Below are 12616 nucleotides of genomic sequence, written 5' to 3' on the forward strand. Positions count from 1 at the left end.
CCCCTCTTTTATTTCCTCTTCTTCTTGCGATTTATTTCCTGCTGCCGAACTAGGAAACCGGGACTGAGCCCGAGATCCGAGGATGAACTAAATTTTCACCCGAGGCTCTTTTAAAGGTTGTTTTTCCTCCTTTTTTTTTTTTTTTTTTTCTTCTTCTTCCTTTTTGAAAACTGGGATTTATTATTTGGCTCGCGTTTGGAAGAAGAGCTCCGGGAGCCGTGCGCACGGGAGAGAGAAACAGGGAAAAAGAACAAGCCGAGGTCTTCCTCCCTCTCTTCTCCTCCTCCTCCTCCTCCTCCTCCTCCTCTCCCTCCCTTCTCTATCTCTCCATCTATCAATCTGTCCGCCTATCCCGCTCTATCTATCTGTCTCTCCGTTTGTTTCCATGTTTTTAGGTCTCGCTAAAATGCATCATCAACAGCGGATGGCAGCTCTGGGGACGGACAAGGAGCTGAGCGACCTGCTGGACTTCAGCGCGGTAAGGACACGCACCTTTCCTCTCCCCCCGTCTCTTATGTCTTTTAAAATTCAGCCTTAATGTGCACAGAATAAGTAGACCCCCCCCCCCCCCCTGTCAGCTGAAGCCGGCGGAAGCTCATTACGCGTTGTGTTTACGTTCTGAATTTTGCGCACCGGCGTCTTCACATTTCTGCTTTTCCTCCTTCCAACTGTTTGGTCGCAACTTCTGTGTTTCCTGTAACTTGCAAATTGGGGGGGGGGGGGGGGGGGGGGGGGGGTGAGTTTGGGGGTGTGGGGAGGGGGGGGGGGGGTGCAAACTGTTGGTTTATTTTGTTTGTGTGTGTGCTGTTTTAATTTCTTTGCTTGTGTGTGCAGAGAATTGGTGATGCTGCATTAGTAATTTTGTTGTCTTGTAGATGCGAAACAGCGATTTGAAAATGTTCCCAACATCCATGGTAGTATATCTCATTTTAAATCCTTTCTTTTTTTTTTTTCTTCTTCCCTGTCATGTTTAGCCTGATTCTTACTATTGTTGTTGTTGTTGATAGAACTTAGATTACAAATGTCTGTGTGAGTTTCCAGGCCGCTCCATGCAAATCTGCAGCCAAATTACAACAAAAAAGAGCAAAACAGGCTCGATGTCGAGACGTGAACCTGCAGTCCTGCTTTAAATGACCAAACTTCGTGAATCCAGGTTAAAAAAAAAAGAAAAGAAAAGTTTGCGCGTGTGTGTGTGTGTGCGCGCGCGCGTGTTTCCCTGCAGGAAACAGGGTCCGGTTCCCGGCCATGTTTTCTCTGCCTCTCCTCCTCCGGGAGAGGAGGAGGAATTAAAACAGAAAGAAAAAAAAAATAATGAAACACCCCAAATGTAGAGAGAGAAAATATCCGACTTGTTTTAATCCTGCTGTGAAATGAAGGAAAAGCTGCGTTTCTGACAGGCCTGCCTGCCTGCCTGCCTGCCTGCCTGCCCTCAACTCCCGATTCCACCGCTGCAGCCCAGCAAGCTGCACGCCAGTGTTAGTGCCATAAACCCAAAACCCTACAGGAGGATTCAAAGGGAAGAATTACCGTGCTCTGGCAGTTTGTGAAAAGCGTTTATTCTAATGAAGGAGATGCGGACGCGGGTCTTCGCATGTGAGGCGGTAAACAGGGCTGAGGCGTCTGTGAGGATGGACCAAGAACAATGCCGGGAGCGCCGAGAGGCCTCGTGAAACACACACGTCTCACCTGACGGCGACGCAATACCCTCCGGTCAACGCTTCTAACAAATCCCGTCCATTCAGCAGATTCAAAATTCAAACCACAAACACCGAATGCATGTGCGGGTCAACACGTGTTCATTAAGAACACGACTCTTAAGTGTCATCGCTTCAGGAATCCATGTAAAGTCTGTATTGATCACACACACACACACACACACACACACACACACACACACACACACACACACACACACACACACACACACACACACACACACACACACACACACACACACACACACACACACTATAAGCAGGTTATATTGATATTTCTCTTAAATTAAAAAGCTGAATCCATTACCATTGGTGTAACCACAAAAACATGGCTTCCATTGCTCTTATTCTTACACTTGACTTCCACAGGAAGCTCATGAGGATATTAGAATTTTTTCCTAAAAATGGATTTTGACCTAACCCTAAACCCCAAAACAAAAAAAAACGACAAAAAACATTCTTTATAGTTTTGTGTTTACACTGCCTGACATTCAGTCTTGGTAGAAACAATTCAAAAGTAAAAAAAAGATTAAATAAGGTTAATTTTATTTTTCAAGCTCAGAATCAGCATCTGCTTTTATTCTGTTTTATGATTCTCCGACACCTTTGAACATTTTCAAGTGATTCTCATCGTTCTTTTGTGCAAAAAATGCTTAAGGTCCATTTAGTTTAGATTAAAAAAAAAGACACAAAGAAGATTTTTGTTTTAATCAGTGGTTTGAAACCAAGTTTGTGAAATATTGTTAGATTCCTTTTATTTTTTTTATTTTTTTTTGGTCAAACTTCATCCTGATGCCTCCTTCGTGGAATTAGTTCCTCGTTACATCAGGATCCAACCTGAGTCAATTATTTGAATGTTTTTATCCTTCAGACTAATCAACCCACAATCAATCAATACGCTCCTGTATAAAAACTACAGTAAAAAAACGAAACCCTTTTCCACCTTTCCATTGGCTGTGAAGCTCCCTGCTGAGGATCAATACAGTAGAGTGACTCTGAAGTAGAATACGGTGAAAAATCACCATTAGTTCTTAATGCACAGACCAAAGCCATTATCCAGATAAACTGAGATTCATTTCATTAAACATACACAATAACGTGACTAATGTCATGTGGTGTAACAAGAAAAACACGTCCAATATTGGGACTTCATATCTATATTTACACACCTTGAACCTGATTTTTAACCGTGTTGACACGTCGTCAGTGTCATGAAGATAATTACAACACATCAGGTTTCAGGATTTTTCAGTTTGAACAGTTTTCCAGTGAATCGAATCATTGCAATTGAAAATAATTTGATTTTACTATAAATGTTTGCCTCATAATGATGATTTAAAAAAATATATATATTTTTTTACACCTTTTAAGCTTTTCAGGTGAATCTTTGTTTCAGCATTTCACTGGCACACATCATCAAGTCTCGTTTCTAAAGACGTTTGTTTAAGAATGGGTTGAATCAGCTGTTCAGTGACAGCAGCGAGTGGACGACCCCAAAAAGTAAAATCGGTGCTCTTACAGGGAATTTTAGGGAGTTTAAATCTAAACTAAATAACATTTAGTTTCTAACTTTCCTATATCTTGTGTATTTTTTATTTATTTTTTTTGTCACATCTTCTGATAATTTAAATCTAAATTATGATGTAAAGAAGCTCAGAAATAAGACGCTATCCATGTACTTTCAATAAGGTTTTGGATTCTTGTGTATTTGTGGTAACACACCTTTTGGCATTTTCAGGCACATTTCATTAGTACGGTCAATCCAAGTCTTGGAAGGTGATTAAAAGCCACATCAAATCTCAATTAATAATGAAAAATTATTGCTTTAGTAACACACATCCTACAGCTGCGATGGAGCTCATAATGACTTGTATTTTAAAAAGCAGAGAAAAGGCTAAATATATTTGAAAATTATATATTTAAACCTGCATGTACGACAGTAATGGAAAATCCTTTTTTTTTAATTTTTTTTTAAAAATAAAAACAGGCTGATTAAACCAATTAATTGGACAAAGACTGAGCAGTAGTGTACTAATGCTATATGTCTTAATTGTAAAAAAAAATCGACATAAAAAGCTTTTGTCCTGCATAAATGTTGAAAAAAGGCTGAATGGGGTCTGTTATTATAGGTGTTAAATATTCACAAACAAGCCACCGACTCACTCTTATTAGATAATGGACACTTGTTAGGCGTGTGCGTGTTTCATGAAAAAAAACTTAAATTAGGTTGATTTCAGTCCCGTATCTCTCCTCCATCTTCAAACAAAGGAGGGCAGCAGCAGCCAGAACGCAGCTCTTCTCATTACTGACGCAGGCCGAGCGTTAATTTATGCCATCATCTGTCTGTACGCGCCCACGAGCCGCCGCCGCCGCCGCCACCGCCACCGCCGGCAGCTCGGAGCGGTTCGACTGGGATATCGACAGAACCCCCGACACACACACACACACACACACTCACACACACACACACACACACACACACACACACACACACACACACACACACACACACACACACACACACACACACACAATAACAACCGTTCCCCGCGCTAATAATCTGCCTTCGATCTACCCGGCGTTTGTTTGGTCTGGATGTGCTGCAGGCCTCCGACAGATCCGCCGCTCGCCGCTCCACAGTCGCTTTAAAAGAATGAGGAAGCTCCGTCCAAAAATGTTCAAACCCAGAAGCAGGATGGGAGTGAGGAGGTTTTTTCTCCGGAGCTCAGACGTCTGCGCTCTAAAGCGTGGCGGCAGCTCTGCAGCAGGACTCAGCGTTCAGCCTCCGTCGAAACATGGCCTCCATTTTCCTGTAGATGTGCAGAGCAGATGGCAACTAGTTCTGATGGTTATCTCATATGTTTCAGTCAGATATGAAGTAGATACCAATTGTTTCATTCCAAAACGAGCCGTCCAACATTTGGCAGAATCGACACTTGACGACGAGAACACATTTTTCTCTGAGTTGAGCAGGTGATTCCAGCCATTCCCTTTATTTTTCACAGATGCTGAACGAGGAATCTGATTCCTTTTTGTTTCATTTGGGGAAAAAAAAAAATAAACCAGCAAACCATTCCGGTGTTTTTTTTGAAAATGATCTCTCGAGATGAGAGTGTGCGATTGGCTCGGGCTGGGTGTCGAGGTGTCGACGCCACAACAGGCTGAACACAGTCAAGTACCAAGAAGTCAGAATCAGACTCTACATCCAGTCCTTCGACTAATGAAGATCATCTAATTAAGTCTCCGACCAGCAGCGTCACATTCTCCTCAAATGGTGTAACGACAAAACCTTTAAACGCGTCGACATTCTTCCGCTTCTCCTTTTATTATCCCGAATCACCATGAAGTTTATTCTGCTAAAGTCCACAGAAACAAAGCACTACTCAGGAAGCACTTGTCAGGAGCGTCTTCCAGGACTCGTCTCCCGGTCCAGGCGACCTCATTCGGTTTCTGAGAGGCAAAATAAGATTGTGCATTAACGTCATCAACCCTCAAGACCAGACGTCACTTCAGTTTTCGTTTATACTTCATTTGCCTTCATTGATGCGGAATCAGAATCACGTTTTGGAAAAGTTTGACCTTTCATTTTGCGTCTCGTCAACAACGAGCAGGAAAACACAAACTGGCTGATCTGGACGTCGTCCTGCCTGGACGTCGTCCTGCCTGGACGTCGTCCTGGCTGGACGTCGTTCTGCCTAGACGTCGTCCTGCCTAGACGTCGTCCTGCCTGGACGTCGTTCTGGCTGGACGTCGTTCTGACTAGACGTTGAGTTTGACCCACAACGTGACCCTGGTTCAGTCCATCATTAGGATCCATGTTAGCCACGGTTTAGCCGTTAGCCACACGTTAGCTGTTCTTCTTCATCAAATCAAATCAAACTTTATTTGTATAGCACTTTTCATACATAAGATTGCGGTGCAAAGTGCTTCACATACAATAAAAAATAAAAACACCACCAGTAATGCAGGTTGCAACAAACGTTTGGAGGTAAAAACAGTGTTGAACCGGTGTTCTGTGAGGTTTGAACGGGCCTCTGGTCCAATCTGCTTTCATTGGTGCTGGTTTACAGTCGCATGCCTGGACTCTGGACTCAATGTAGGACTTGACATAAAATAACCAACAGGGCCTGTAAATGTGGGCTTTTCTTACGTTCTGAACTCAGACTTTCAGTTTGTCACTGATTTTGTGTTTGTCTTCTGATTTGTTGGATTTCTTGGTGACACCAGAACCCGTTTGTCTCGATTTGACGGCTGGACCTTGACCTTTGACCCCTTTGATTTCGTTTGGAGGTTAACCTCTTCATTTAAAGATTTTTAAAGACTGAACTGAACTGAAGGTTCCTCGACTCAGAACCTTCATGTTTACCTGTGAGACTTCGCCTGGACATGCACTAACGTGTTGTCAGGAGTCAGGACCTTTTCCTCGATGGACTCGATGCTTCAACGCTTTTGGAATCGAATTTGGCCTCGACTTTACGCTTTCATATCTGCTGAAACTGAAGCCAGAACTGAAACCTGATGGTCCAGTGACTTGGGACACACTTTGGACCCAAATCTGGACTTGATATTGTCCAGAACTCCGGACCTCTGTTGATGTGGACTTTAGTTTTCCTTCTGTAGTTGCACTTGGACTTGGATTCTTCATGCTGGTCTTGACTTTAAACTTGTTGGACATCCCTCGCCCTCCTGACCCGGGACCTCACACTTGTTTGCGTCTCAATTACCACAATTAAATTTGACTTATCAAATTGTTTCACCTCACTGAGCATCATAGTGCTCGCTCAAAATAGTAATTATATATATAGATATATTCTTTTTTCAAAATTCACAATTTTAAATGAGCAAGCTTAATGTGTTTCTACTAAACTCCACATAAGCATTCGAGAAGCGACGTCGTCCACAAAGTCACACGTTTAGCAAATAAATAACGCTTCGTTTTAGTTTCTAACGAAAATACCCAGCCTGAGCCACACTGGTAATAAAGAAGGTTTCTTCTTAAAAAGCCTTCCAAGTTTCCTTCCAGAACATGAAAGTGAAACAAAATGCTTTAAAAAAGACCAAAACAAACCAAAACGTGTCACCGTGACAGTTCTGTGAATATTTGATCAGATCCGGCGGAACGAGAACCGAATGGTACTGTGGCGTTTTTGGAATGAAGCTTCAGTGTGTAGCTGCTGCCTGAGTAGAGCAGTGTGTTGGTGCGCCGCCGTGTCAGTGCTCTCCCAGGTAATGTGCGCTCTGTTTGTCTTGTAGATGTTTTCCCCTCCTGTTAGCAGTGGAAAGAACGGACCGACCTCCCTGGGGAGCGGACATTTCTCCGGCTCAAGTACGTCAGCTTTCTTTTTCCTTTTTTTTCTCCTCCTCCTCCTCCTCCTCCTCCTCCTCCTCCTCCTCCTCTCACACCTGCTCTCTGCTGCTTCGTTTGCTGTTTGAATCTTCTTTGTGTTGAATTCATGTTCTGTACATGCAAATGCAGAGTTGTTGATTTTGTCTGCCGTTTTGCTTCGTCGTCCGTTTGGCGATTTGAAGAGACTTTGAAAATAACTCGATGGCTTCGGCTGGTTCCTTCTTCGTCCCTAGTATCTTGCAAGACTGACCTGGTTTCGCCGCGTCACACAGCGGATTGTTCAGTTGGATGATCAGGCTTTGATTGTGCACTGGTTCACCTGGTCTTGTTTTCCTGTTTTTGACCGAAGTCGATCACTCTGATGGTTTCAGTTGTAGTTTATGACAAACGTCAGCCAAACAGGAAGAATCATTTGATGGACATTCTTGGATTGATGGAAACATTTAGCTTCATGTGGTCACTTTGCACAACAACAAGCTAAAGGTGGCAAATTTTAATTTGTGCGCAACTTATATGTATTTATACATATATATATACTGTATATTGCATGTTTTTAATGTATTGGCATTTTTCTTATATGTTTTATGTGCCTGTTTTGTCTGGAACCTTAATGTACTCCTGCTTGTCTTGTTCTTGAAAAAGAGATTTTTAATATCAATAATGTTTTTTTTTGTGATAAAATAAAAGTAAAATAAAAACAAAAATTCAGCTCTTCCCTCGATCCACATAAAATTTAGACCAGCGAGTTGGAAACATTCAGTTTTACAGATTTGGATATTAAAGTTAACATAGTTTTAACTGTTTTGTTTTGCAGTTTTGTAAAATTGGTCATAGTGGAGTTGAGTCATCAAATTAAAAAGTGCTGACTCTGTGTTTAGTACTCTCCCGCTCAGGCCCAGGAAGTGCGATCAGGACAAAATGATGAAGTATTGTCCCTCTTTGTCCAGAATATTCAGCTAATTTAGAGTTTTCATGAAGTTTTGAGCTTTAGCGCCTGTAAAGTGATTATCACAGCCAGGTGGTTTCTATTTGATTTATATGTCATGAAATCAAGTAGAAGTCACGCAGATAACAGTAGATATACAGGACTTGACGTACCCGAGGGGAATACTCGGCTCGGGAGGGAAGGAGGTTCATAAGAGGATGGATTCATTTCACGGTGTTTCCAGAACAGGATGAACACGTTGCACAGCAGCGATGTTGCTATCGTTGTGTGATAATGTGTGTGAATGTGACTGACAGTGGAAAGTAGCACGAGATGGTTCAAGCAGTGCAAATCCACCGTGACTGAACGTCTACCGTCATCCTTTCTTCTTATTTGAAGCGTTCGATGATCACGGAAAAAAAGCCCTGAAAAGACGTTTTAATTGAGCTTTATGCTGATCTTGGAGGGAACATTTAAAAGTTGAAGGAAGGCCAGTGAAGTTAACAACCGCTCCGTCCTGAAAGGTGGCGATGGCTAAACGTTACACACTGTACCTTAAAAACAAGTGAAAATGACAAAACGTTTGTCGGGAAGATTGGCGCGATATTTGTGTTGCTAGCTGGCCAAGCTAACGGCTCACCGAGCTTCTTCGGATTCTATCAAAGAGCCTCAGAGACGAGTCGGCTGAGCCGCTGCACATCGATGTATGTCTGGTGGGTTCACTTCTCGCTGCTTATTCTTTCTATCTGTGACTGCGTAATGTTCCGAGCATAAGCGTCTATTAGCGTCAGCTGCAGTGTGTGATGTGGAGTTCCTCCACGTTGTGCCGCCTCCCTCCTGCTGCCGCTGCCGTCGCTCTGCTCCATGTTGGAGCTCCTCACTGTGATCAGGCTGCGTCGCTTCCATCTGCGTTCTGCTCAGGCAGCGGCATCAGCTCCCCTGAAACCGGTCCACCGGATCGGGGGGGGGGGGGATTTCAAGCCGCTCCCGGACAGTCTTCACCAAGAACCGCCGGCTCGCGTTCGTTCGCCTCTCGGAAGCCATTTTGTTAGCTGTCTGGATAACAGAGGGAGACGGCGAGGCGTCTTCTTTGTTTACGGCTCGGTTGTGTGCTTGTTGTTGTTGTTGGTGCTCTGCGGTGTCAGGATGTCGGTTCCTCCCGTGCCGTGCATACAAATGGAGGAGGACGACAAATGTCACCATTTTGTCTAAAACAAGGAAGCGGGCGAGTGGATTTAGTGGAATTTGTAGCGGTTGTTAGGCCGCAGGTTCGCTGTCGCGTCGCGTTTCTTCACATCGGGATTGTTGCTTTTTTTCCCCTTTTGATACAGGAACTGTGGTGTCACACACACACACACTTACCCCCCCCCCCCTACACAAATCACACTCTAAACACACACACACACACACACACACACACACACACACACACACACACACACACACACACACACACACACACACGCTCTGTTCACCCCTGCTGTGGCTTTCTGCAGGCCTCGGCATTTTGATGAGCCTGGTGCTGTTTGTGAATGCAGCTAATTAGAACTCTATAGACCCACACAACCATGAGAGCGGCGCTTCCCAAAGGCTGGAGCGCGACCCGGGCGGGGGAGCGTGCCAGCACGGAGCGCGGCCCGCCGCCTGCTTCAGCATACGAGTCAGGAGTTCAATGCTCCTGAACTTGTACCTTTATGGATGTGTTTGAGTCTCCTCTCATCGTCACACTGCGAGTCCTATTTGACTGGTAGTGTCTCGATGAGGTTTCTTTTACAAAAGGATTGTTGACCAGCTTTTCTTGTGAGCAGTTTGACCTCCAGAAATGAGCTCTGATTGTACACGTGACCCGATCTATGTGAAAAGTGAATTTTGAGCCACAAACTCATTTTAGACCTCAATAACTTGGTAGCTTATAACTGAACATCCACAGAGTTCTAATCTAAATGGGAAAGCAAAGAAGTGAGACCGATGCAACAGTAACAACACAAACTGCAAATACAACAAGCTTTTATAATGTTGATGAAAAATAAAATCTTTATCCCGTCTATATGTAGATATATTGCGGCCTATCCAATATACTCGATGTGTGGCGGCTTGTTGTCTGCGCGATCTAGAAAATGACTATATCATGAGTACTTGAGTTTCACACTGTGGCTTTTAGCCGCAGGTATTAAATTGCCGGCTGCAGCCGACGGGCTCTCGGAGACAAAACGAGCGCTCCCGACAGACGTCCCGTCCTCTCGCGAGGCGCGACGTCACACACCTTAGCAGAGTGCCACGAACGCTGCAGGCCGGCGTCGCCTGCCCATCGTTCTCCCCCCGCCACGGGTCGTCCCCGTGGCCGCCAGGATGTGATCCGCCTGGTCGGAAACATTTAGCAGAGAATCTCTACCTGTGTTGTTTATTCAAGTGAGAGAAATGAATAATAAAAGACAATTTCATGATGATGCTGTTTAATAAATACGACTTTAGCAAGATTCACTTTGTTGTGATTCCCCCCTTACTGCATCTCAGTTAAATATTAGTATATATTAATGTTGTGTGAACGAGAATGTTTCAATGCAGACATAGAATCCTCACACTCGTGTGATTTATGCATCAAAAGTGTTGATTTCAGGAAAAATATGGATATATATATTGTGTATCGGGATATGGCCTATGAATATCGAGATACTGATAAAAGGCCGTATCGCCAAGGCCTAATTTGTGGTGGTTTGGTTTTTGTTTTACGTTTTTCCTGAACGGAACCAATTAATTGTTAAAAATCACTCAACAGTACACAATAAAAAAAACCTCAATTGATCAGATGAAGCTCAGACAGACGCTGCCATTTCAGCAGTGTACGTTTCTGACCTGCTGCTCTCTGCATTGTGGGGGTTTTTGGATTGTGGGAGAAAACATGCAAACACCCACGTGCAGAAATGGTCCCGTTTGTTTTTGTACCGAAGGCGGACGTCTGTATGTTGGATCCCTCAGAAGATTCTCGCGGTGAAGCTCGTGTCGTTTCTTCTGTTGGTTCAGCAGGAGCTTCACTTTGACATCAGCTCCTCATGACTTACTAAAGCTGGATAATGCTGAAACCTGTCCTCACCGAGTGCGTCTCTTTCTCCAGTAGAACCGTTGCTTTACGGCGGCTTTTGAAGTTTTTTTTCTCATCGTTCAAGGCAATACGTGTCGGGTCACTTTCCATTTGCTCCGGTTTCACTGAAACGCACAATAATTTAACAGCAACTTTGCAGAAAGTAAATAAAAGGAAGACAGGACTATACCTTCGCCATCCTCTAGCTTGTATTTGTGCAGTGGGGGATTCCAGTTCATCGCGAGTGCAAACGCCACTGCTTTCCAGCTCCTGCAGCCATTTTTTTTAAATTCACATACAAGATGTTGGCGACGTAAAGTGACTGTCAATGTGGACCACCGGCACTCATTCTTATCAGAAAACAAGCACAGTTTAATGTGATGATAGTTCCTAAATCCTACAGCAGCTCTGCATTAAACACAAAGCTGCAATGAACTGATTTCACACCATGTTGTTTACCATTTTAATAAGTTTTACTTCAGTAGTATCTTTCATAGCTCAGAGATTTCATTTAAATACGGTTTTTGTTCATTCAAAATCACGGTACACATATTGGTGCGTAAATAAGTGATTTGAAAATGTCAAAAAATGCGATTAAAGTCAGTAAAAATTGTGCGACAGATACCTGAATGTCTGATTTTGGAATTATGCATGCAAGCTTTTTTTATGTAGATTTCATTTGACACCACGAGATGTAAAACCCGACACCTCTCCACAGTGATCACATTTACCTCGTATATTTTCACTGCCACCGATATTGCCAGCGCAGACATTTCCCCAACATAAAGGATGCACGTCGTGCAGAATGGGCCGAGCTTGCCAAACAGGGCTTTAGAAGACAACATCAACAGGAAAAAAATTGAGGCTGTAACAGGGACAAGAGCCTGGATGAAAGCACCAAACGGCACGAGTGTTGTGTAAAAATACCTCCTCAGTCAGACTGAAGCCGGGGACTAAAAATATGTTCCAGGATATGCTTTATCCGATGCTTTTGAGGATAAGGAGTGACATTTCCCCCCCCCCACCCCCCGAAACGTGTCTTCACGGAGCCAGTGAATGCTGAAATGACAGCCTTCACACAATCCCGTGAATGCTTCCCGCCTTTTGAAGCCCGCGCAGCGCTCCACGTAAGCCCCGGCGCCTTTTCTGGCCGCACATTTCACCTTCAAAACCACCGAGAGGCATCCAAAAACATAAACATCCCGGCTGACACGCTCAGCCCACGGTCATCACCAACAGGAAGTGGATTAGGCGCTTTAATTATTGAGAGATTTCGCTCCTTGTTGTTGTTTATTTCGGGATCATCCCTGAAAAGATAATGCACACTTCAAACTCTGTGTGTGTTTCTAATCTCCTCCTGGATGAAGCCGTTCAACAGAGCGGCTTCACTCCGCCGCCGCCGCCGCCGCTCGTCTATTTCAGGTCTTGGCTGCTTTCGCTGTTTTCCTCTTTTTTTAAAAAAAAAAAAAGAAAAACGCTGTTCTAACCTCTCAGATCTGCCGTTCGCCTCCATGTCAGAGGTGTTGGAAGGAGTCCTGTGTGTTTTACAC

At 43.9% G+C, this 12616-nt stretch overlaps 1 protein-coding gene across 1 annotated transcript in view; it reads left to right on the forward strand.

The window, feature by feature from the left end:
- Positions 1 to 240: 240 nt before the first annotated feature.
- The window catches only part of tcf4 (transcription factor 4), a 262646-nt gene continuing 250270 nt past the window's right edge, over positions 241 to 12616 (forward strand). Inside the window, exons 1-4 of the mRNA XM_080476604.1 lie at positions 241 to 260; positions 396 to 478; positions 876 to 914; positions 6969 to 7041. Coding sequence (XP_080332730.1) covers positions 407 to 478; positions 876 to 914; positions 6969 to 7041 — 184 coding nt within the window. The 5' untranslated portion in view covers positions 241 to 260; positions 396 to 406. The remainder of the gene's footprint in view (positions 261 to 395; positions 479 to 875; positions 915 to 6968; positions 7042 to 12616) is intronic.

Source organism: Lipophrys pholis (assembly GCF_963383615.2).
Source record: "Lipophrys pholis genome assembly, chromosome: 12".
Classification (NCBI taxonomy): domain Eukaryota; kingdom Metazoa; phylum Chordata; class Actinopteri; order Blenniiformes; family Blenniidae; genus Lipophrys; species Lipophrys pholis.